This window comes from Crotalus tigris, unplaced genomic scaffold (assembly GCF_016545835.1).
Source record: "Crotalus tigris isolate CLP2741 ecotype Arizona unplaced genomic scaffold, ASM1654583v1 scf7180000017605.3043972, whole genome shotgun sequence".
Classification (NCBI taxonomy): domain Eukaryota; kingdom Metazoa; phylum Chordata; class Lepidosauria; order Squamata; family Viperidae; genus Crotalus; species Crotalus tigris.
The window spans coordinates 2,446,536-2,473,130 of NW_024096508.1; the positions used below are offsets into that span (position 1 = coordinate 2,446,536).

The 26,595-nt window shown below is 41.0% G+C and overlaps 1 protein-coding gene across 5 annotated transcripts in view; it reads left to right on the top strand.

The window, feature by feature from the left end:
- The window catches only part of ARMH4 (armadillo like helical domain containing 4), a 72,955-nt gene extending 51,466 nt beyond the window's left edge, over positions 1-21,489 (top strand). For 2 of the 5 annotated variants that reach the window (XM_039321433.1, XM_039321425.1), the window contains 4 exons: positions 11,200-11,231; positions 14,498-14,506; positions 18,806-18,940; positions 20,288-21,489. In XM_039321433.1, coding sequence (XP_039177367.1) covers positions 11,200-11,231; positions 14,498-14,506; positions 18,806-18,940; positions 20,288-20,356 — 245 coding nt within the window. In that variant the 3' untranslated portion in view covers positions 20,357-21,489. The remainder of the gene's footprint in view (positions 1-11,199; positions 11,232-14,497; positions 14,507-18,805; positions 18,941-20,287) is intronic. The other 3 variants (XM_039321440.1, XM_039321459.1, XM_039321450.1) reach the window with 3 other exon arrangements.
- Positions 21,490-26,595: the final 5,106 nt, after the last annotated feature.

A 26,595-nucleotide genomic window follows, 5' to 3' on the forward strand; every position in this document is an offset into this window, starting at 1 on the left:
ATTATGTGACATCAAGTTGGTGTTGTCTCTTAGAAACTACATAGACCCCAGCTGGGTCCTTTAGGTCTTCCAGTGGTGCTATTCCCTTTGCTGATAATCATCCTCTTCTCTTTCCTTCCACCTATTCCAAATTTGGTCATTTAAGCCTGGATATTTTTGTCTTGAGTGAGAACTCTGGGTTGATTTGTTTAATGATTAATTTCATTGTTTCCTTGGTTAGATGGCCTAACTGGCCCCTATTGATACTAATATTGTAGAAATCCAGACAGAAGCATTCTCAGCAAATATCTATCCAGTCTTAGTTTGAGAAAATCTAAAAAAGGTTGTCCCATTTCCTTCCCATATCTTCAGTTACAGTGTCTCTCTATTGATACTCAGCAGTCAGCCTATGTCGCAAGACTATTTGTCTGTGCCCTGAAAAATATTTACTTGCCAGATCTCTGTTGCAAAGCACTGAGCTGTCAAAAAGAATTAATTGCATACCTAAATAATGACACTGGCCTCTTCTGGCCAATTTCTTTTTTAATTTAGGCATCTTAGCCCGAGAAACCTTTTCAACCATGGAGCTTTCACCCAAGAGTTAATAAACCCTTTTCCTTTTCTTAAATCTTCCTTTTCTTTTCTTCACTTGTAGTAAGCACAATTGTAGTTCATTATACACCATTATCCTTTTACATGTTAATGATTAGCTTCCATTGTTATTACGCATTGCTGGGAAATAGCCCATTAATACCATCCCTTGTTTACAAGCACAGGGATTTCTCTGAATTAAGATGTGGCATGAATGAAGGCAAATATACGTGTCCCAAGATAATGTTGCAGGAGGTTTAGTCTTCCGAGCTTTGGGATTCTTGCTGGAGCCCATCTTCAGGGAACTTCTCTCTAGCAGAGTGTGCAAAAGCTCGAAAGACAAAAAACCTCTGGTCCCAGTGACAGATCCAGATTGGATCCTGTAAGATGTGGCATCATTATGGCTTTTTTTGCATCCATCTGAAGAATATTAGAAAAGCTGATGCTCCTGACTGAGTAACAGTTCTGAGGTATAGACAGCTGGTCAGCTGTACAGATAGCTTAGCAAGGTAATAGTAAATTGTGCTTATGGCCAATATGATAGAGCAGGGGTTTTCAACCTTGGCAACTTTAAGACTTGTGAACTTCAACTCCCAGAATTCCTCAGCCAGCTGGGAATTGAAGTCCACAAGTCTTAAAGTTGCCAAGGTTGAGAACCCCTGTGATAGAGAATAATGTTCCTCTAGCATGCCAGTTCTTTTAAAATTCCAGTTCCCATCACTAGTATGGCAATGTCAAAGGATTATGGGATCTGTATTTTCATAACACAAAGATATGAGACTACTTGGGGACAGCATGCTGTCTGGGGAATTCTGGGAACTGGAGCTCATACATCTTGAAGTTGCCAAGTTTGAAAACACTGGTGTAGAGACTGGAGTGCCAGGTTGGAAACCAGGGAAAAGTGACTTCTATTTCTCCCCTAGGCACAAAAGCCAATTGGGTGACTTTGGGCCAGGACTCTCTCTGAGCCCAACTTATCTCATATGGTTGCTGCTATGGGGAAAATAAGAGACAGCGACATTAGGAATGTATATTGCCTTCAGTTGACTAAAAATAATAGTGAAATTAAAGAAATTAAATAAATCATAAGAGAAAGGAGCAAGGGTCTGTTGAAACACAGCCAGGCTGACACTGAATGAATGGCATAGATAGGGTGAGTAGGATGTGATGTATAAGTTACTCTGAATAAAAGGGAAGGTGTACTAAAGAGTGTTGTAGAGAGGGACAATTATACTGTATACTGTATCTATAATTTTATAAATGCTGCCATTTGCACTAAACACATTGCTATCCTCTGTAAGTTTGGTACCATATTACTCAGATACTCACTGAGTCAAGAGTGTAATCTACCCTGTTTAGGCTGTTGCTACTCACCTGTTCATTCACACCCTCTGCCTCCCCTTCCTTTGATTTGCACCATGCTGCAGTTCAGGGGTAATGTTAGCCCAGTTCCCCACTGGGCAACATCCAGGCTGAGCATCCATGGGGCCAGTCCAGCTGGAGAAAGATGAGGAGCTCTGTGGCAGGACCAGCTGTTGCCTGATTTAGATAATACCTCTGCAGTAAGTTAATATATACATGCCTTCCTATACAACAGTGTTTCTCAACCTTGACAATTTTAAGGCATGTGGACTTCAACTCCCAGAATTCCACAGCCAGCAATGCTGGCTGTGGAATTCTGGGAGTTGAAGTCCACATGCCTTAAAATTGTCAAGATTGAGAAACACTGCTATACAAGTACTGAGGTCTCCCTCTTCTCCTGTTCAGCTAAAAATAAGCTTTGTGTCCTTGAACTTCCTGACAGCTCTGGCCACTTCAGTTTCTAAAGGCTTTTTGAGTTGAAGGGAAATCATGCAGTTAGCTGGACTGATCAACAGACTTAAAAAACTGTAATTGTTTGTTTCGCTTCACCTGTCACAGTAGGAACCCAAGGGCCTCTACTTCAAAATAGAAGGACTACAAAACTTAGCCTAAGGCCAATTGGGGACATCATAACACATGAAAGCATAGTGCGGAGCAAATAACCTGCACATGTTAGCCAGTGGTAGGTTGGGTCAATTAAGTCATTCTCCTAAGCAATGTTTTTTTGCATGGTAAATGGCACTATTCTGTTCCCAAGTCATATTTTCTGCACAGAAAGTTTATTTTTTCTAAAGCACACTGTTTCTTCTTTTCTATCTCCACTTCCATGTGCCATGTTAACCTAGGACTATATGTAAGAGGTTGAACTCCCAATTCCTTAAAGTAGCCCTACCTCTGAAATGCTTTTAAAAATCTTAGTTATTTTTCAAAAGGGTTGGAATTTATCATGCTTGGGTATATAGCGGGTCCATCCCTGGAATATCTGCTAACTGGAACACAGTGGTCTCTTTGCTGCCCTCTATTGGTCAGATTTCTGCAGCTTAGATAAAAAAAGGTAAAGGTTTCCCTTGTCCAGTTAATAAAAATGATGATGATGATGATGATGATGATGATGATGATGATGATGATGTTGGAAGGGATCTTGGAGGTCATCTAATCCAACCCCCTGCTCAGGCAGGAAACCCTATACCATTTCAGACAAATGACTGTCCAGTCTCTTCTTCAAAACTTCCAGTGTTGGAGCATTCACTGCTTCTGGAGGCAGGTTGTTCCACTGGTTAATTGTTCTAACTGTCAGGAAGCTTCTCCTTAGTTCTAGGTTGCTTCTCTCCTTGATTAGTTTCCAGTTTTGTCTGACTTGATGTGTGTGTGTGTATGCTCATCTCTGTTTCCTAGCTGAGGGAGCCAGTGCTGTCCAAAGATACTTTCGTGGTCATGTGGCCAACATGACTATATGCCCAAGTGCAGAGAACGCTGTTACCTTCCCACTGAAGTGGTACCTATTTATCTAGTTGCATTTGCATGCTTTTAAACTGCTAAGTGGGCAGGAGTAGTAGGAGTAGTAGAACAGAACAGTAGTTCTATAGATGTTAAGCTCTGGAAATATTTGAATGGAGACATATTATTTTTGTGGTGAGCACATGATGTAAAATACAGACACAAGGATATTTTAATCCAAACTAAACATGAGGCTGTTGTTTGATCAGAATCATTTATGTAGAGATGAGTGAATGTATATTGTTTATGTTTATTTCAAAGCTAATTTGAAGGGGTTAATAATTTATTTGGGGAAATGGTCTGTAAGAGAAGGGCTTTAACTCTTCTCTCTTATGCTGTTTTTTTTCCTGGAATCAGCTCCTCACCCATTCAGGCTCACAGAAACCTGCACTTTTAAATACCTGTATATTAACCTCCATCCCATTTTGCAGCAAATGCAGCCTTGACTGGGAAGCATTTGGGGGAGGAAACAATTGAATGTTATCCTCATAATTATTCCTACAATCCAAGTAGCAGCCTTATGTGACTGCTTTGAAATTTAAAAAAAGCAAGAAAACCAGAATCATGAACGTTCTGCATCGAGTATTAGTTGAAGCTCGGGGTCCTCTGGGAGGTGCACAACTTAATGTTTCTTGTTCTACACCTGCTGCAGGCTTCCCATTAGCAAAATAAATGGGGAAGGTGGCAGGAATTCAAGGGAGGGAGGGAGAGAGGGAAGGAAGGAAGGAAGGAATGATAGGGAGAGAGGGAAGAAAGGGTGAGGCAGGAGGAGGAGAGGGAAAGAGGCAGAGATGGAAGGAAGGAGGAGGGAGAGAAGAAGCGAAGGAATGGTGGAAGGGAGGGAGACAGGGATTGAGGAAGGAAAGAACAGAGGAAGGAAGGAAGAAAGGAAGAAAAGAGAAGGAAGGAAGGAAGGAGGAAGGAAGGAAGGAAGGTTTCTGATCTTGCTAGCTTCCTACAAGGAAATTCAGTAGGGGAGCTGGTAGGAAGTTGGAAGACGCTGCTGCTCTCATTGTTTTTTTGCCCACTCATGGTCTTAGATAAGGAAATATTTCTGAAATGATGACCCTTGGGTTGTCTAGTAATAGCTAAATTGCTGGTTGCATAATGGAAGTACATACCTGTGACTCAGGCACCTTGCAAGAGTACAGTCAGTCTCTTTTAGCTGCCCGAATCCAACCCAATTATAAAACAGAGAACTTTCACTCAAAAAATGAAGACCTTGAACTGGGAGGGGTAGGGGATGCAGAACTCTATTAAAAATGTTTTAACCCTGCTGGAGTGTCTAATTAGGCAATTAGCAATATGAAGAATTGACAAAGCACAAGTTGGTAGAAAAATTACTCCCCTCCAGCTTTCTCAAATAATCAGTGGAAGAAAGAAAAAAAATGTCCCCAAAGAACCAGATTGACAAGCTGCTTAAAGGGGGGAGGCAGTATAGTGGGCTCCAGAGCTGGTTTAGAGAATAATACTATTTTGAGGGTACTATGAAAAATGCAGACTTATTTAAATGCACTACTAGAGGTAGCCACAGAAAGAAAGGATGTAATAGGAGATACTCTGAATTAAGTTTGGTGCCTGTTTTTTCCCCAGAGCTGCTGCATCTTTAAAGAGAGACTGCTAGATATTTCCTGGAAACTGGGGTAGGGTAAATATATTAGGGATTACACCGGCAAAAAACAAGCAATGCCAAAAGGAAGTGATTGCTGCCATTACTCTTTCTCTTCTTTTATCTGGATTTCCCTACTTCCTGCTCTCTTCCTCTTCCTTCCTTCCCAATGAACTGCTGTAAAAGAGACAGAGTAATCCAGCATAGGGCCGGTCAGAATAATAACAGAATAACAGATTTGTAAGCGACTTTGGAGGTCTTCTATTCCAACCCCCTGCTCAAGCAGGAGACCCTACACCATTTCAGACAAATGGCTGTCCAGTCTCCTCTTAAAAACTTCCAGTGATGCAGAACCCACAACTTATGGAGGCAATTTGCTCCTCTGATTAATTATTCTAACTGTCAGGAAATGTCTTCTTGGCTCTAGATAGCTCTTCTCCTTGATTAGTTTCCATCCATTATTTCTTGTCTTGCCATTTGATGTTTTGGAGAATAGCTGATCCCTGTTCTTTGTGACAGCCCCTCAAATATTGGAACACTGCTTTCAAATGGTCACTCTGAAACCAGAATGAGGCTGAAGGATGGCTGTTTTCTTGTCTGCAGGTTCATACACCTCATTTTAGTAAGTGCCAAGCAAAAATCTATCCAATGTAGCCTTCTCAGCCCTAAGAATGCTGTTAGAGGGAAAACATCATTGCCAGGATTTTAAAGTTGCTGCGATCCTGTCATCTTATTTCATAAAAGGAAAAAAAAAGCAGCAGTCTTCTTCATGGAACAGAAACTGGGACATGAAGCATTAGCTACTTCTGTTTTTCTTCCAGGCTAAATTAAGTTGTTCAGGCTCTCTGATGTAAAATCACAGTCATGAAGTTAGAAGTGTTGATTTACACCATCAAGTTTAATCCTTTTCTTAGTGCAGGAATGTGGATTAAAAGCTCCAAATACCAAATATCCAACTTCTTTTGGAACTCCATCACCATTTATGAATTGGTTTCACTGTTGACCTGTTCTTACTTTTAGGAAGTTTCCCCCCCCCCCCTAAAATTCATTTGGAATCTATTTCCTGTAATATAAGTCTGTTATTGTGTATCTTCCATTCAGACAATGAAGAACAAACTGTGGCACTCCTTCAGATATTTGAGCAGTGCTATCACACAGCCTGTCAGACAATTTGTCTAAAGGCTAAACATACCCACTTCTCTCAGTTGTTTTCTTTATTATTTTATGAAACAAATGTATACAACTGCCCAATTTGCACACAATGATTCAAATATTTGCAATTTCAGGCCCCAGATTACCTGTGCAGCCTTTCTCTGAAACTACTCAAATTTCAGAATCTTAGCTAAAGAAAAGGGTCTAAACAATGTAGAATATAGTGAAACAGCTATGTGCCATACCTCACACTGCACACGAAAGCTTGTGTCACAAGTTTGCCTGCTTGTAACCTTCAACTGGATGAAAGGTGCATCACAGAGTAACAATTTTTGAACCAAGATACCTCAGATGGACTAACTTACAGAATGCATCCGATCTATTATTCCTGTGGGATTGGAATTGGGAAAAGTTGTGGCTACTTCAGCACTGCCACACTCAGCCATGGCTATGTGATCATCATTTCCTCTATTTTTCTCAATACAGTTAGTCTTCAACTTACAACAGTTCCTTAGTGACCATTCAAAGTTATAATGCTACTGAAAAAAGTGACTTATGACCAGTGGTGGGATTCAAATAATTTAACAACCCGTTCTGTTCATCATCATCACTGGCGTGACGTGCCTCACATACTCATCATCACTGCATTGTCGTCATCACTGGCACGATGCACCTTGCATATTCATCATCACTGCATTGTCATCACTGGCGCGACACGCCTTGCATATTCATCATCACTGCATTGTTGTCATCACTGGCGCGACGCGCCTTGCATCTCCATCATCACATTGTCATCATCACCAGCGCGATGCGCCTTGCACATTTGTCTTCACTGGCATGACATGCCTCAAGATTTATGGTAACCGACTCGCTGAACTCAACAAAAAATTAGCTATCGGTTCTGACAAACCGGTGCAAGCCGGCTGAATCCCACCAGTGCTTATGACTATTTTTCATTCTTATGACCATTGCAGCATCCCCATCGTTACATGATCAAAATTTAGATGCTTGGCAACTGGCTCATATTTATGGCGGTTGCGGTGTCCCAGGGTGATGTGATCACCTTTTGTAACTTTCTCAAGCAAAGTGAATGGGAAAGCCAGATTCACTTAACAGCCATAATAACTTAACAGACTTAATAACTGCACTGATTCATTTAATAACTGTGGCAAGAAAGGTCGTAAACTGGGACAAAACTCACTTAACTGTCTCACTTAGCACAGAAATTTGGGGCTCAATTAATAATAATAAAGTTGGAAGGGACCTTGGAGGTCATTGAGTCCAATTCCCTGCTCAGTCCAGTTTCTTCTTAAAAACTTCCAGTGTTGGAGCATTCACCTCTTCTGGAGGCAGGCTGTTCCACTGGTTAATTCTAACTGTCAGGAGGTTTCTCCTTAGTTCTAGGTTGCTTCTCTCCTTGATTAGTTTCCATCCGTTGCTTCTTGTCCTGCCTTCAGGCGCTTTGGAAAATAGTCATCATAAATCGAGGATTATCTGTAATTTTATTAAAATTTATAAATACAAAGATAAAAAACTAATGCAAGCTAAGAAATAATAAAGAAAAAAGAAAAAAAAAGCAAGTGACAAAACCATAAGGTATGTATTTTAACTCTTATCCAACCAATTCACTTTATAAATCTTCCCAACATGTAGTGTCTCACAAGTTGATTTCTTATCACTTTGTCCTCCTTCAAAGCACAGCTTGAACAATTACTTCTTGTCTCTTTTCAGGAAGAGTTTTTTTTTTGGTTCCACACATGCCTTCTATAAATCCAAAGTAAAAAAGCTTTTCAACTCACTCTTCTGCTTTATTATTTGTATTTCCTCCTTGATTATTAGAACATAGAGTCATAGAACCATAGAACTGGAAGGAACCTTGAAGGTTCTCTAGTCCAACCCCCTTGCCCATGGAAGAAAACTTTATATCTATGAGCCATCTTGCCATGCTCTCCTCAGTTGTGTCCCATATCAACTGGTTTTAGTTATAAATCCATTTTGGCATTGTTTCCCATAACACTCTTACATTCTGGCATTTTAAAATCCATGTTGAGATCCACATCTTTTTCCACATCATTTTTCTAATCCAACATTTTTTAAATCTTCAAATCCATATTCAAATCACACTCAGTTTCTGTTTTATCCAATAAAATGTGCTGTTCTTCTACATCCTCTGCTATAGTATCACTTCCTTTTGTAAGTAAGCTCTGTGTAAATTGTTCCCAAAGAGCCTTATTTCTTCTGTAGTCAAATAGTATTGCTCCATTGTATTAAAGTGTTTGTTTTCCTTCAAGAACAATCTTTTGTTCTCCCCTTCAGGTCCCCTCTGATCATCTGTTTATTTTCCAATCAACAAAATTTTCTCACAGAAGGATCTCTTACAAGTAGTTTCAAAGACTTCATATACTGTTTTATAAATTTCTAAGCACCCCACAGGAAATATTCTTTCATCTAGCATCTTAACTTTCCAAAATCAACATTTTATTTCCCTTTGTGCTGTTTGTCAAAAATGAAAGTTTCTGTTATTATTCTGTAAAGTTACTTAGGTTTTGTTTTTGTCCTGAATAAAAGGAAAATCTCCCAGTTTAATACAGTTTGTCTTTTGGAAAATTCTTAACTCCAAAGAAATCAGTAATAAGCAACTTGTAGGAAGTGACCAGGCTGAGCCTGACAGAAGGGTCAAATGCATCATAAGTCATGCGTCCCTGCACGCCCACAAGAGATTTAACTCCAGCCCACCTTGAATGCCTCTCTTAACTCCCACTTATTTCCCTTAACTATCAGCTGGTTAGATTCTTGTAGAGAGCTTAAGCTTGCAATAAGTCTTTATACTCATTTGAACTGCTTGAATCTACTGATTTCTCCAGTGCTTGACACAACTTCCTAAAGAAATTAAGAGAGGAAGTATAGGTGAACTCAGTGATTCTTTGAAAGGCACTGAGTGTGGCTTAGGCAGGATAAATATTTCCTGTCAACCCCACTGGAGAACACTGTTTTTTCAATCTCTTCGTAGGAAGGATCTGTATGGAGGAAGCAACGGGTGCATAGGAGGCACGACAAGGGTCAGAGAGGGTGTGCCACAATTCAGCATGGATTGGGGAAATTGCACATGGGTGTGGTGTGGGTTGGGAAGAATGTGCAAGTGGGGCAAACATACCAGATCAACTTGCAACCTTCCCTGTTGGCTTTTCCATTGACTTTCTCCCTGCAAGCTTCCCACAAGCAAAGTCAGTGGGGAAGCTGGCGGGAAGTCAGAAATCGTCCCCATTTCCACTGCTTTTTTTTTTTTATCTCCCTGTGATCATTCTATTGATCTGTTTAGGTTAAGTAAATATTTTTGAAATGATGACACATCTGAAACAATGACCTGATGGGTCATGGGTTGTCTAGTTAGATCTAATACACTGAAAGTCAGGGGCACACACATACACAATCTGTTGCAGCTTTAGAGATACTTTCAAAGAATTGGTTAGGGACTCTTGCTTTCAGTTATACTCTGGAACTTGGATATAAGTCTGTTTATTCACTGAAACTTGCAACTGCAGTTCTTAAGAACAACAGCTCTTAATAACTTAATAGTCTTTTGGCATCGGTAGGTTTAACAAAGCTATTTCTGCTGATTCATCATACTGAGGATTCTTTTTTGCAAGCTCTTATAGAAAGCAGTGTCAGTGTAGTTTTCTAGCTAGATCTGAATAGGATTGGCTTTGGTTCAAATCCCAAATTGTTATTTTGCTTACAAAATGTGTTATAGTGCAAAAACCCATTTTAAACATACTGTAACTGCAGCATAATGATCACTTACATTGTAGCAAGAAAGCTGCTAGTCAACTTTGGACATAATTCTAAAAGCACTGTAAGAATAAAGCAAACTATATTTTGCATAGTTATAATATTACATATACTTCACCATGTCATTGTGATATTTACGTTGATTTGTTTAGGTCACTGTTCGAGGATTCAAAAGTGGGGCTGTGGGGAAGAGCTGTTCATAGAGGTGCTGCTGGTGGTCATCCAATCCACCTACTAGAGTTTAAGCTTGTGTCAGAAAGGATCTTATCCACGCACTGAAATCTTGGGCGGAGCTGCTTAGTTCACTGCCTTTGGGGCCATTGCAGTGGTGGGATTCAGCCAGTTTGCACCGGTTCAGTAGAACCAGTAGCTAAATTTTGCTGAGTTCGGAGAACCAGCTGAATGCACACTGCTTCCGGAAGTCCAGTTTAGGCCTCAGAGGTCTGGAGCAGGCCTCCCAGGCCTAGAACAGCCTGCAAGAAGTGCATGGATGCCACTTCTGGAAGTTCATTTTATGCCTCAGAGGCCTGGAGGAGACCTCCCAGGTCTAGAATAGCCCACTGGAGGTGCATGGATGCCACTCTGGAAGTCCGTTCTACGCCCTGGAGGCCCAGGTCTACATCCAATAAGAGAACTGGTTGTTCAGGTATTTGAATCCCACCACTGGGCCATTGTATATACAAGGTAGTCCTTGACTTACAACTTCAGTTTAGCCCAGAATTTAGGTTGCTAAGTGAGAAATTTGTTAAGTGAGTTTTGCCCCATTTTACAATTTTTCTTGCCACATTTGTTAAGTGAATCACTGCAGTTATTAAATTAGTAACACGGTTGTTAAGTGAATATGGCCTCCCCATTGACTTTGCTTGTCATAAGGTTGCAAAAATGATCACATGACCCTGGGACTCTGCAACTGCTATAAATAAGAACCAGTTGTCAAGCATCTAAATGTAAATCACGTGACCATGACGATGCTGCAACGGTCATAAGTGTGAAAAATGGTCATAAATCACTTTTTTCAATGCCATTGTAACTTCAAATGGTAACTAAATGAACTGTTGTAGTCAAGGACTACCTGTCCTCTACCATGGAGAAGGATCTCCACATATTGGGGAGCTCCTAATCCTCTACAAAATTGCATTGTTGGGTTAATGTTGGCCTTATGCTACTATAATGTTCAGTGACTTTTGATTGCAATTAATTTTATGTTGTTAATTTTCTAGTGAGAAGCTGGATGGAAAAACTAAAAGACAAGGTAGGGAGCTCTTCTCAGAATGATTCATTTTAAAATGCACTGTATTTTTCTTTTATTTTCAGAAATCTGCTATGGAGAGATGATCTTTTAATCCAGCGGTCCCCCAACCTTTGTGGCTTGGCGGCCTAGCTGGGGGGGGAGGAGAGGGGAACCGGACCATGTAGCCCCACTCATATAAGAGAGAAGAGAAGCCTTTGAGGCACGATTTCCTGCTCCCTCAGACTCAGCGAGGCTGCCTAACACTCCCAAAGCAGATCGGGTGTCCTGCGCAGGTAGCCTTGATGAATCAGCAAAGCTGAGCAGGGCATCCTCATCTTAGTCTCTGCTTTCACTGCTCCACTTTTGAAGCATTGGGAGCAGGCAACTTGGTGGCCCGGCTGGAGGGAGGAGAGGGAACCAGGACGTGTGAGCGATGGGCCAGCGCTCACATAGTTCCGTTCACATAAGAGAAAAGAGAAGTTTTTGGGCGCCGCTTGTGTGAGTGGAGCCGCACACTGGCCCACCTCTCATGCAGCCTGGTTCCAAATAGGCCACAGCCCAGTAGTGGGCCGCAGCCCAGGGGTTGGGAACCTCTGTTTTAATCCATGGCTTTTGATAAGACTCAGATACTTTCTGGATGGCTGAAAGCACAATGATGAGGTGAATGATAACCATGAATTTCCATAAGTGGTGTCATGTGCATCATGGTCATTGCACATCACTATGCGATGGTGTCAAAATACATGTGCTATTATGCTGGAGTCCTGTGGTCATTTGTGCTTCTCAAGCCTTGGATCCAATTTTTATAATGACATCTTCTGGGTTATGAGTGCTATAGAATTCTGAGATTTACAGTTTGAACACATTTCAAAGGGAAAACTGTTTTGGTCTATCATACCCTCCCTTTTTCTTCCAGACTACTACCGGGAGTAATTTTTGCTACAGGTCCTGGATTCTACCCTCTTCTCTAAGAATTAGTAGAAGCAGAATAATGTGTGGAAATACTGTGTATGCCCCAATTCCGCTAATCACACCCAGGATTTACTGCTTATATATCTGGAGCTTTGCCGTCCCACAGTCTTCTCGATATGCAATGTATACCTAAATATTGTGTAGTTGATGCATTTATTTTAATTAGATTTTCCCATAGTAGAATCCACAGGGGAAGAGAGCTAAGAGATGCAGGAATCCTCACTTGGGTTTTACAATTCCTTTGAGGGGTGAAGTAAAGTTGTTTGAGCACTTTGCATGTAGGTTCTCCATAATGCCAGAAACAAGTGCAGGACAGTACATGTTTCTTCCAGGAAGGAAGCAAAGCCTGTTTCTCAAGTCATAACTAGGAACTGAAATTTGAGTGTTTTACAGTGCTTTAGCAGTGGTTTGCTGCAGAGGGTATCAAGAGTGAGGTCTGCAGCAGATGCAAGGTATTTTCACATACGATAGACTTTTGGACCAGTATTCTTCAGCCTTAGCAACATTTATATCAGGGGTCTTCAAACTTGGCCCTTTTATGATTTGTGGACTTCAACTCCCAGAATTCCTCAACCAGCATGCCTGGCTGAGGAATTCTGGGAATGGAAGTCCACAAGTCATAAAAGGGCCAAGTTTGAAGACCCCTGATTTATAGTGAATGTACTTCAATTCAGAATTCCTCAGCTGAAACCTACACATCTTAAAATTGCTAAGGTTGAGAAATACTGATTTAAACTTAATATAGACTTCTCTGAGCTTGTCTCCTTTAGATGTGTTGGACTGCAGTCCCATCACTGTTATTTTATTTATTTAATTTCTATAGCCACCCATCTCAACTGACCCTGGAAAGCAAAAAATTCCAAAACAATTAAAAACAATACAAAATAAATACCTGTATAACAGCTGAGAAAAACACCATAATAATTTACTTATCAGTAAAGCCAAAAAACAGGACCCTTCACACTTTTGGACCATGAGATTCAGGCACAGAGCCAGTTTTTAAAGCCTTATGAAAGGCCAGTAGGGTTGGGGCCATCCCAATTTCTGAAGGGGGAAAGTTCCAAAGGGCTGGGGCTACAGCAGAGAAGGCATGTTCTGGGCCCTGCCAGCTGGTGTTCCTTGGCTGACAGGACCCTCAGCATGCCCAACTTGCCAAACCACAGGTAGAAACTGTTGGGGAAGAAACAATCCCTTGGGTAACCTGGTGCCAAGCAATGTAGGACTTTAAAGGTGAGAACCAGCATCTTGAATTGCACCTGGAGGCACATCAGTAACCAGTGCAGTTCAAGTGGTGCTACATATGTCACATATCTGACACAATTTAGTACATGTGCAGCTGCATTCTGTACCAGCTGAAGCTTCTGGATGCTCTTCAGGGACAATCTCAAGTAGAGCATGTTGCAGTAGTCCAAGCAAAAAGTTATGAGGGCACGGGTGACTGTGAACAGAGCCTCTCGGTCCAGGAATGGACACAACTGGCACACCACCTGAAAGGCTATCCTAGGCCTGGCTGCCAACTGCTCTTTGAGCAGGAGCCATGAGTCTAGGAGGATCTCTAGATTGGGTCCATCAGGAGCAGTGCTACCACATCCAGAACCAAAGGTAGAAAAACCTTGTCTCCAGAAGGCCCAAATACCCACAGCCACTCAGTCTTGCTTGGGTTAAGTCAAAGCTCTTTGAACCTGCAGATGCTAGACAAATTCTCATTAAACTTTAAACTCATTAAACTGGATAAGCAGGCTGTCTTATGAGGTTCGTAGTCTCATACATATGAATGGCAGCAAGTTGGGGAGAAAAGCTTACACATTTCCAAGCACCTCAGGCCATTGATTGTGGTTATTTCCATATGAACCTAAAACAAACCAAGGACCCAGGTGTGGCTATGTTCTTGTGGAGAATGCTCAATGGCCAAGAAATCACTTGCAAACAGCCCTTCTGCATGCATAACTTCCTACCCATACCTCAGAATATATATATTTATAAATGTAGAAGCAGCGCCCTATCATTTTACTGGACAAAATGCAATTAAGCTTTCCCCAGTGTGGTGATTTCCTGTTTAAGTTGCTATGTCATCTCTGAGATTTTCAGCCAACATGGTTAGAAAGCAGTGGGAATAGTTGACCTGTAGACCTGAGACACCATGTGGCTACTAGGCTGATGAAGGCTGACTAATCTGTAAAGAGGCCTTGCTGGTTGTTCAGAATTGGGCTAGACCCATCAGTATACACATCTTCACCTATTTGTTTCTCATTTATTCTCTTTCCTTTCCTCCCTGCTGACTTCTGCTTCGTGAATCCATGAAACTCCACTGTCAGCCCTATAAGGTAGAGCACACTAAGATATCAGTGCCATATTGGTCAGAACTACTTTTCCTGTAACAGCTATAGTAACAGAACGTTTTAAATCTAAGTTCTGCCCTGAACCTCCTTATCTTTGTGTGAATTTGAGAAGGGTTTTTCTGAGATTTTTTTTCAAACTTGTAGCTCTTCCTCTTGTCCTCTAAGGCCATTCCCTAGGCCTTCTACCTCCACACAGGCTTATCTAGGTGTAGAGCTTTTTTTTTTTTTGGTAACCTGTATGTTATTCAGATAGTCCACAAATTATGATCGGTTGCTGAGCAACTGTTTGAAGTTACAACGGACCTCCCCAGGGGTACATACGATCCATTTCTAAAGTTTTGATGGCCACTCCTCCCATGGTCACATGACCACATGTCAGGGTCTTGGCAACTGGCCGTTTGCAGTACCTTGTGGTCATGTGACTGCGTTTTTACGATGGTTTTATTGAAAACTGTTATTTACTTCTGGTTTTCAGCAAAACCACCCATGGTGAGCAATGGGCTTGTTTAACAACCAGGGTGTTTGCTTAACCACAAAAAAGGTTGCAATACTGGGTTAGTCACTTTACAATCATCACAACTGTTGACCATAATGCTCAGGCTTCATTACCAAGATAAGTTGAAGACTTACCTGTATTCAGCTGCCAGACCATACACAAAATCACATGGAACCAAAATTTGGAAGACAAATCAGCATTTTTTTAAAAAAAAAAATGGTTGTTTTGTCAAAATAAATAACAAAGTTATCCTCAAACTTCAGCCTTATTTTTCCTGGAGAATAAGGAACAAGCTTTTGACAGTCTCATTTCATCCAATTAAGGTCTCTCCGAAGTACCTCTCAAATCTGGCACACCAACCAGTGATATGATCACTTTTAGGGGTGTTCACAGAATAGGGTCAAAAAATTCAGGTGATGGCTTCAAGAGTGTCATTGAAGGTTTGCCTTTTTTAATGTGCATTGCATTTTCGCGACATATATAAGAAACAGGCAAAGCTTCAACAACAGTCTCAAAACTGCTGTCTTGACTTTTATGACCCTACTCAGTGGACACTCCTGATCACATAATTGACCAGGGCCCTTGCCTCAGAGGTAATGATTCAGTATGAAATAGCTTGTCCGGTTTTGGTTTTGTCCCTGGCTAGAAAGAAGCTGGTCTAATACTGCCCTACATGAAGGTCTGTCTACAAACTGCCCTACATGAAGGTCTGTCTACAAACTGAATACATGTTACATTAAGCTTGGCATATTTAGAAATGTGACAGTATCACTACTTACAGGGGGTCTCTCTGTTCTTGCCTCCAGAGGTTGTGGGTGCTCCAACACTGGAGGTTTTTAAGAAGAGACTGGACAGCCATTTGTCTGAAATGGTATAAGATTTCCTACCTAAGCAGGGGGTTGGACTAGAAGACCTCCCAGGTCCTTTCCAACTGTCTAGAGCAGGGGTAGGCAACCTTGGCTCTTTTATGACTCGTGGACTTCAACTCCCAGAATTCCTGAGCCAGCTATTCTGGGAGCTGAAGTCCACAAGTCATAAAAGAGTCAAGGTTGCCTACCCTTGGTCTAGGGCAGGGGTAGGCAACCCAAAACACTCAAAGAGCCACTTGGACCGGTTTCCCACCAAAAACAAAACACCGGGAGCCACAAAACCGTTTTGATATCTAAAATGAAGATAACACTGCATATATCCTTTTTTACCTTTATTATAGGGGTGTGTGTGTGTGTGTGTGTGTGTGTGTGTGTGTGTGTGTGTGTGTGTATGTATATGTACACGTTAAAAATAAAAGTAAAAATATGACTCTTGGGAATATCCATACTATTAAAACAATGATCACCAAGAGAATGCTTTAAGAGAATAAAATTACATACACACAAAGGTAAAAAAAGGATATATGCAGTGTTATCTTCATTTTAGATGTCAAAAGGGTCTCTCTCTCTCTCTCTCTCCCTCCCTCCCTCTCTATTTGCCCTTGGTCTGCCACTCCTCTTCCCCACTCTTTCTTTCTCTCTCTCTTTCCTCTCTCTCTCTCTCTCTCTCTCTCTCTCTCTCTCTCTCTCTCTCCCTCTCTCTCCCTCTCTCTCTCTCTCTCTCCTCCCCCCTCCTATCTGCTGCTCACCTGGCAAGCTTCAAGCTGTTGTCCAACAAGCTTCAGGAGTAGGCAACCTCGTCTCTTTTATGACTCATGGACTTCAACTCCCAGAATTCCTGAGTCAGCCTAGCTGGGCTAGCTAGCTCTCTCCTGCCCTTCCTGCTTCCTGCTTCCTGCAGAGACGCAGGGAGGAGCTCCGCCCAGGAAGCTTTTCGGCTCCTCGGAGAACACTGTGAGTGCACTCTCTTTTACACATACACACACACACACAAAAAACACACACAGACACACACACAGAGAGAGAGAGAGAGAGGGGGGGGGGCAGGGAAGCGCAATTGCCTCTCTCTGTCTCTTTCTCTCTCTGCAAAGGCAGAGGAGGCTGGGAGCCACAGGGGAAGGCTCAAAGAGCCGCATGCGGCTCCGGAGCCGCAGGTTGCCGACCTGTGGTCTAGGGGGAATGATTAAAAAAGGGATGGTCTTAACTGCAATGGTGCAACAGAAGTTCCCATCATTTTTTTTATATATATATGTCATACATATATGTGCCAGCTTTAATTATTTTTGTTAACCACAATCTGGAACAGGCCCCCTGGCTGGTTGGGCTTAAGCTTAAATAAGGAGTACTACTTATCTCCTCCCCTTGCCCTAAAGAATGAGGGTGAGAATAAATAGTGGGGCAAAACTTTCAGCCTAGACCAGTTTTTGCTTTGCTGGTACTTTTATCTGGGAAGACCCACTTTTATATTCACATTATTTTTCTTCTGTTCCTAAATATTATGTGCCACAAATGCACCACCCACTTCTAGCAGGGATGAATTGAGAAAATAAGCATAACATCCAAGACATTAAAGCAAATACTTGTTTGCAATGGGAATATGCAGAGTGTTTATGCCTTTATTTTATGCTTTGTGTTTCTTCCCTATCAGCAACATTCATTTAAATGCTTCTCATAAACTGAGACATTGATCCATAAGTTTATTGCTCTTATTATTATTATTTTGTTTTAATTTTATTATACTGTTAATACTGTTTTGTTTTATGGTACAAGATCAGCATTCATATTTATCTTTTGTTAACTGTTTTTCTGCTGAAAGCTGCTCTAATTAGTGTCATCCTAAAAGAAACCTAAACAGTCTTAAATGCTTAAAAGTGTAGGTTGTTCTGTTTGGGGAAAGAAAGCAACTTGTAAAATACCAGAATTTTTCCAAAATTATTCCAATTGAAGAACAAAAGATAGGTATAAATGGAAATTAAGTAGAAATTAATTATCAAAAGCTTTTGGAAGGAAAAAAACAACATATTTATATAACATATAAAGAAATAACACATTTCTTTATATACATCAGGATGGACTGATGAAATGTATTGGGTTCACTGCTGTATATGCTGAAGGTACTGTGTGTCAGTATTGCCAATACTTCTGGCCCACTGCTGCTCATGTGAAACAGCTGCATTTTTTTTAAGATGGAGTATAATCAGAACTTTATGTCTTTTTTCAGTTCTTTGCCCTATAACACAGCAATGGCAACTAGCAATAGCACTTAGATACCGCTTCATAGTACTTTATAGCACTCTCTAAGTGGTTTACAGAGTCAGCCTATTGCCCCCAACAATCTGGGTCCTCATTTTACCAATCTCAGAAGGATGGAAGGCAGAGTCTACCTTGGGCCAGTGAGAATCAAACTGCTGGCAGTTGGCAGAGTTAGCCTGCAATCTGCATTCTAACCACTGCCACTATAGCTCCAATTTATATAGCATTGTATTTCTGTGGTTTAAAAACGTGGGAATTACAGGTAGTCCTTGACTTACAACCACAACTGAGCCTAAAATTCTATTGCTAAGGGAGACAGTTGTTAAACGAATTTTGCCCCATTTTACACCTTTCTTGCTATAGTTATTAAGTGAATTATCACAGTTGTAAAGTTAATAACACAGTTACTATGTTTCCCCATCGACTCTGCTTCTCAAAACGTCACAAAAGGGGATCACATGATCACATATTACTTTCTATGTTTAAATGACAGCAGAGCAAAGTAGCGGTACGGTTGCTAATAGCTGGAAACATGTCTGCAAGAAGAGAGTTCAATTGTTTGAGGTCTGCAATATTAATAGTGGCCAAACAATTAAAAGCATAAAAAAAAAATCCAGCTTGACCTGATGGTTACTTGCAATTCTTCTTCCATCCTTCCTTCCTTAGGCAGGATATATGTCTGGGATGCTGGTCCCAGTGGGTGTAGGCATAGCTGGAGCCCTTTTCATCCTGGGAGCACTTTATAGCATCAAGATCATGAACCGCCGTCGCAGAAATGGCTTTAAAAGACATAAGCGAAAGGTTGGTATTCTTCTTCAAATGCTATGAAATGGCTTGAGTTCTCTCTTTGCCCCAAATGATTGCTTGCTCCTAAAAAGTGAGTATTAGTCCTGCCTTAGGCACAAAGCCAGCTTGGCCAGTCACACTCTCTCAGCCCCAGAAAGGAGGCAATGGCAAACCACTTCTGGAAAACTTTTGCCACTTTTGCTTGAAGTTAAAAACCGACCCAAAAGCGCACGTGCACATGCGCAAGCAAGCACGCGCGCGCGCACACACACGCACACACACACGCACGCACGCACACACACACACACACACCATGATTATATGCAGACTTTTCCAATCCAGTGTGCTCCAGAAATGTTCAGCCATAATTTCCATCATCTTGGCATAGTAATCCAGTATATCTGAAACACACTAAATTGGGGAAGACGGCATGATAGAATGCACACTGGAAATCTAATCTCAGTCCAAAAAATGTATAAAAATTGGTAATGGAACATACACAAATAAGTTTGTAGGTGATGTAGTTTGTAGGTGATGTAGAATTAATGTTGTCTTTCTGCTTAATTTGAATTCTGCAGTGTTTATAAAAACTGGAGAATGGTGTAACTGAGTCAGGTTTTCTTAACCTTTGTAGAGGAGGATTTTTTTTTTATCAATGACATTTCAATATATCATAATCTTTTTGGCCAAACCTTTGTCACAACAAGAGCTGGACATTTTCTTTTCTAAGGAAAAGGAATGTTTTGAACTCAGAGTACCATGTAAGTCCCAGAACTGATTGTCCTCCAGCCTCATTAATCAAAGACACAATATTGTATTAGTATTTATTTTAGATGAATTCTGCAAAAGCAAGAGTGAAATCTGCAGCACAGGGCAGCACAGGGCCATGCATGTTAACCCCAAATCAAATTCAGCTGTAGTCGGTTTACCACCTTATAAGTTGTTAAAAGCTGCAGGGCAATTAAACCAATCATCTTAGTTCAATCAGAATGAACTTATTGCTTGATCTGTTATATCTCATACCATTTTGTGTTTGCTAGCTTTTGAGATGGGGCAAGGTATCCTAAATATCTACAAAGCACCTGCTTTGGTCTTGATAACTCTGCTCTTGAGCTTCTCCAAATTTATAACTAACCCAGCCTTCCTCCAACTGGTGTCTTCCAGATTTATTGGTTTTCACCTCTTTGGATATGCTGAACTCCATCATATGTGGAAGAAAGTAGGTTAAAGAAAGCTGCAGTAGCTGAATATTTCAAGGCAGGGAAGAAATAAACAATGGAGAAGTGTGTTTGTCTTCCTTGTTGTTGATGTTTTTCTTTTTATCTTTTTTTGTCTATCTTTTTCACTCTTCACCCCAACTAGCAGAGAGAATTCAACAGCATGCAAGATCGGGTGATGCTTTTAGCAGACAGCTCTGAAGATGAATTTTGAATCCAGCTGCAAAGCTACATCATGTTCTCCAGTGACTTACTTTGGTTGCAAAGGGAAGTTTGCAAGTAAAAAAAAGTCTTTCTGCTGCACCCCAGCGGCCTGCCCCTGTTGTGCATTCACATGGCAGTGTTGCTTTATACAACCGGTCCCCAAAAGGAGAAACACATACACAGCCAAACACATCCCACTCACAGCATGTTGCAGCCTTTCTAAAAACCATGCATTTGTGCAACTTCATTTCCATTGCACTGCATGTTCTTAAGGATAAAACTAACAATGACTCCACTAAGAGTGGGGGACAAGACAGGCTGAATGACAATAATGGTCCTAAGGTTTTAATTTTCACGTTGATGCTAGCAATCAAAATGTCATCCTTTCCCATATTGTCATGGGGAGGATGATTTTGAATCCAAATAATGCTTGTCAATCTCCCACTAGGAAGCCTCTTCTAAGATGTGGGATTTCCTGAGCTGAAGCTCATGGTTTTGAAAATAATTGGCTCTGCTTAATTAACAAAGGGGTCATTTAGAAGCAATCCACCTCATAAACAAGAGAGTAACTATGTAGGTAGAGTACAATGAACAAGCACGTCATGTATATATAGTATATTATGCTTAGGTCCAAACTAGATAGTTACTTACCCAAGAGACGTGTGCTTTGTTTTGTTCATTGTGAAGCAAATGGGAGTGGAAGAACAGTCAGGAGGGTAGGAGAGTGCTTTCACCAGCTCAGTGGGGGGCCCATAAAGATCAAAATACTAAGCAATTGTCACATATGCATGGCATACTTCACATGGCTATTTACTCAGCTCCCACAGCTAAAAACCTCTCCACTGTCTTGCAATGTTCCCAAAGTGATATGGAAATGGTCAGTGTACATTTGATCTGGGAAAGATCATTACTTGGTGCTGTAGCCATCAAAGGATGGCAATGAACCAGCGGTAAACACGTGATTGTGGTGCCCAAATTCCTGATACCTTGAGGCAAAGCACTTTTTGATCTGGGCTAGATGTTTATGGAGATTCTCAATTATCCAGGTCATGGTTGTCCTTTTTCAGGAGGCAACTGGGCTTTCTTTTTTTTCTTTTTCTTTGAAGACGTTTCGCTTCTCCTCCAAGAAGCTTCTTCAGCTCTGCAAAGAAGCCGAAGAAGCTTCCAGAGCTGAAGAAGCTTCTTGGATGAGAAGTGAAACGTCTTCAAAGAAAAAAAAAAAGGAAGTCCAGTTGCCTCGTGAAAAGCACCTTTGGGTTAAAGTTTAGAGCACACTTTTTTATGCACTCAGACAAAAGCCAAGAGTTTGGAGCATATCCCTTTTCAGTTGCTTTAGGGTTCAGCAAAATTTAGGGCTGATAGTTCCGTATACATCTATGTGTCCACAAAGCACCCTACCCCATTTTGCTTCTTTTTAATTTAGCACTTCCAGTGAAAGCTGGCATTCTGTGGAACCACCCTCTAACATTCTATTATTTTCTATTTGTTACAAAAAATCTCTAGATTCAACAGACATTTCATTTCTCTTCTTGGAAAATAAACATGGTGGTCACATGTTTTTTTTTTAAATATATCTATTGGCTTAAGGGAAAAAAAGATCCAGTTGGGCACCACTTTTTGTGGAGCATAATAAGAACTATTTTCTCATTGGCCATGTCCACTGCAGAAGCTGTTTCGAAAATAGGCAAGTCTCTAGCAGCAAGTCTCTAGCAGCTATTTCAAGGGAACTCCCTCCAAGAGGTTCAAAATTCCAAATATGCATTGCAAACTAGCCAACAAATTGCCTAATTCAGTCTGATCTATCAGATTCTCTCCAGTTGAGTTGGACAATCATTCCCATTCTTCCCAGTCAACGGGGATGATAGGAATATTTCTATACATCTGGAGAGAGTTACAAGTGGGGAAAGCTGGTCTAATTAATTGTTCCATTTCCTTGGGAATAAAAATGTGCTTCTGACTTTGAGCTTTTCCCACACCAGTTAACTAAACTAGTAAGACCTCTTGTCTTGCTTTCCATAAAAAGACAAGAGACATGTATTAAGCTGAGCTTTTGGTTACTTCTCCCAATTATTATCCATCCTGAGCCAGTACAACTGTTAGGGGTTTCAGGAAGAGGCTACACTCACCAATATTGGCTAAAGCCAGAAATTGGGAATTTCTGCATACCAAACAAATGATCTTCTGCTGAGTTCTGTCCTTTTCTTTCTTTCAAAAGATTGAGAGGGTGAAATGAAAGCTATAACAAGAAATCTTTAGCTTTATTACAATTAAGTGATTACTGTTTCTGATATACTACAACTTAATTTGACCAAGATGCTTTGCCTCTTTGGCTCACATGTTTTGGGAGTCATTGTCTCATCACTTTACCTGGTGGAAGTATGTGTAGATATATCCTTTATGTAGGGCTTCAATTTGATCTTCCAAAACATTTTGGAGGATATTTTTATTTTTTTTTAATGAACCTCCTTAAGTTTATGTAAAAGTGAGAAAAAAGGAGGACAGTTCTGGTCAATGACTTTAGAGTAGCACTATACCACAAAGTAAATAGTATGTAAGCAGGAAAGAAGTGCAAAAGCAGTTGAAATATTTCTAGTTTCAGGCTTCTAATCCATAGAGAACAATTTGTTATCTTAAGGATATTAAACACTATTTTTGTAGAACACACACACACACACACACACACACTACATAAAAAGCAATGTCTTAGTAAGAGAGGCTTCCTAGCATAGCATCCCAAGATTGTAGATGAGGGGGCCCAAGACTTCCAGCCAATTGTAAACAAAACAATATGGCTGCAAGGAATACCAAACTAGGATCATGGACAGCCAAACCAGAAGCTCCCAAGATCAATGGCTTCCAACAAGTGCTAGAATGTGATGTGTAGCACATAATATGTTGGGGTGCCTTTTCTGATCTGGCAAGGCTGAAGGCCATGCATGCACCCAGTGATTATGTGAAGTTGAGATGATAGAGATGACAAAGATGATTCAGAAGCAACAGAATGGACTTGTCATATTTTGGAGGCTTCAGTTGCCTCCCCCCAACCCTAATAAAACCATAAATTGGCTGTTCCTCAATATGTCAGTACCTTTTTTCAAGAATGTCAGTTCAATAAAATAGAGATACTCTTTTGTTCTTCCTCTCCATGTTTGCCAGTTCAGCAGTATGGAATAGCAAAGCCCTCTCTGTATCTTCTAGTGCACGTTCTCCTCCACCCAGTGGCTCACTGCAACACATTCAAAGCAGCCAGTCCAAGCAGTGCAGTCCTGCTCCTTGCAATTTCTCCAGTGGCTCTTTTTGCTGGATCAGATATGGCAAGCCCCAAATGTCATAGGCCAGAGCTTGGGACGTATCCCCCTCTTCCTGATTCACTCCCAGAAGGGACAGAATGACTCAAAATACATGGCATTCCAATAGGAACGGGAGTAATGCTTGATGCCAAGTGTAAGAGTTTGAATGTTTAACTCAGTTTTGATTGCTCTAGCCAGCAAGAGTTCCCTTGTTGGGAGAGACCTTTCCTTCTTGCGCCTTTAACTAGAGCCCAAGGATAGGCAGGGCTCAAGTTAAGGCAGGGATACAAACTCAGTCCCATTGCATGCCAGGCAATTCCTTTTCCATGGCGGTTCAGTCTTCCTGCATCTCGCAACGCAAAAAGCTGGCTAAAACTGGAATTGCTTCTAGATTTGGGAAAGATACCTCTACGGATCTCAGGGCTAGAAGAGAAATATTTTGAATTGTCTTGTTAACATTCTAACCTGTGTAGAACTGGATTCTAAAAAAGAAACTAGGAAGAGGAATATATGTTTCAGTAGATAGAGGGTAGAGCTTGAGCAGAGGTGGAACTCAGGACTCCTAGTCCTGTCATCTGGCTGCAGACTAGCCTTCCACAACCTGGAATCCTCTGGATGTGTCAATGTGCTGGTTGGGATGAGGAGCGGTTGTCCAACATCCGAGCGGCCAAGTGGGAGCTATAGTGATGTCATGATGTGCCTGAACAGTTGGAGTGCACCAGGTTGTGGAATGCTGCTTGGGCCTTTGATGAGTCACTTTGGTCAACCCAATTCTTCACCTTTTGGGTAGGAACAAAAGACCTATCTCACAGGGTTGTTGTGAGGGCAAGCCAATAAAGTTCTGAAGCACTTGGCCATTAAACGTCTCCTGACAGAAATATGTACACATAAAACAAAATAGTGTTGCTTGTAAAAAAAAAAAAAAACCACGGAAGTTTGGCTTAAGAAACAGTTTTAGCCTATCCAGCAGCCATGTGGGCATAAATGATTAGCAGCAGATAAAAAATGTAAGAAAGAAAAAATGGGCTCCTTTTCCTGGGGATATTTGATTTATCTTGGCCTTGTCTAAGGAACACACTAATGAACAAATGATTAATTCTGGGTGATGATTTCCTGATTTTCTCCACTTTGGCTTGCTAAGAAGTTCTCCTAATTGGAAGAAGGGACATTTGGAAATACCTTTGTTTTTAACGACTGAAAGGGAATCAAGTTCCCTTCTGGCTACTCTTAAAACGCCATGGTGCCATTTTTTGGTCCGTCTGGATGATGGACAGATTGGGAACTGCTGCCATCCAGACCGAGTCAAAGGCTTTCATAATGACAACAGCTGGACTCTTGGGGGAAAAGGCAATCCCAGGGGACGCAAATTTGCTTTTGATAGAGGTGGCTGGCAGAGCAAAGCTGAAAGAAGCAGCAAAGAAAGGTTCGTCTTGGGTTCAGAAAGCAAGGAGAGAGAAGCTATCAAATGCAAGAAATGTTTGTTTAAGGAAAGCTGTGCTTAAACAGGTGCAGCATAAAATGCATCTTTAAATTTCATATAGTGGCAGGGTGCACGTACAACGATTAGGGTTGCCACAGCAGTATGGGGGGAATGCCAGAAAAACTAATCTGAAATTGCTGCTTGCTATGAATATATGTAACTCAGAGTTGAGCTGTAGGATTCTTGGTGCTCTGATCTTAGTTGTTTTCTTGCACAGATTTCATTACCTGACTTCTCCGTGCTAGTGAGTGTGGGGTTTGTTCTTTGTTTCTGTACAGTAGTTTGTCCTGCCAGTGCTGGTAGGGGTATGATCTTCTCCTTGGTAGTTCCTTGATTAGGATATTGTTTTCTGCTTAATACCCTAGGAATACCCTAACAATACTGTAAACCTGTAAATCAAGGAATTACTAAAGAGACAAATAAGTAGGCAAACAAACACAAAATAATACTTTAATCAAGAAACTACAAAGGAGAAGACCACACCCACCAACACTGGCAGGACAAGCTACAGTATAGAAAAAGGGAGTGAAACCCATACTCACCAACACTGCTGATGTTAACTAGTTGGGTAATGAAACATTTGTAAGCCAACAACCAAGCTCAGAAAACACCAAGAATTCCCATTGCTGCTCACATAATCAGGAGTTGCTCTTTGGCACTGATTCTTTCCACCAGTGTAGTTAGAAAAATGTTTCTCAAATTTAGCAACTTTAAGACATATGAACTTCAACTCCCAGAATTCCCCAGAATTTTGAGAGTTGAAGTCCCCATGTCTTAAATTTGCCGAGTTTCAAAAACATAGGTTTAGAAGGAAAACAATTGTTCAGCAATTGGAAAAAAAGTTAAAACTCTCTTTTCTGCTCCAATCTCTAATTGCCCTCATTCCTCTTTCCAGCAGCTGCTACTTGCGTTTGCAAAAGGGTGCATTTAAATGCAAGGTTTTCAGTTTCCTTCTTGAACCTGGCATTTATGCTCAGTAGCATACAATGACTACAATTTCTTGGAAAAAATAAAGAACAAGCCTGAAAAGGGGGGAAATCTGAAAGAAGTTCATAAGGATGGCAAAAATGGTTTGTTTATAATTTTGCTTCACAACAGAAAATTCATGAGCAAAACCAAGAAAATAAATAACTAAATACATCCAAAGGAGAGCTTTTAGAAGTGGACTATCCTTTATAATAAAGGACCTATGATAACTTTAGCTCAGTGGTGGCGAACCTATGGCACGTGTGCCAGAGTCGGCACTCAGAGCTCTCTCTGTGGGCACGCGTGCCGTTGCCCCAGTCCTAGGCCTTCAGCTGGGTTTTATAAAACCTTTTTGCTTTAGGCCTCCGCCGTCGTGTGCCAAAAAAAAAAAAAAAGGTTCAATCAATCAATTTTAACTTCTCGCAGGAAAAAAAAAGATCTCGCAAAGTTGGAATTGATTGATTGAACTTTTTAGTCCCACCATTACCACCACAGCCATGCTCATCCGATGGG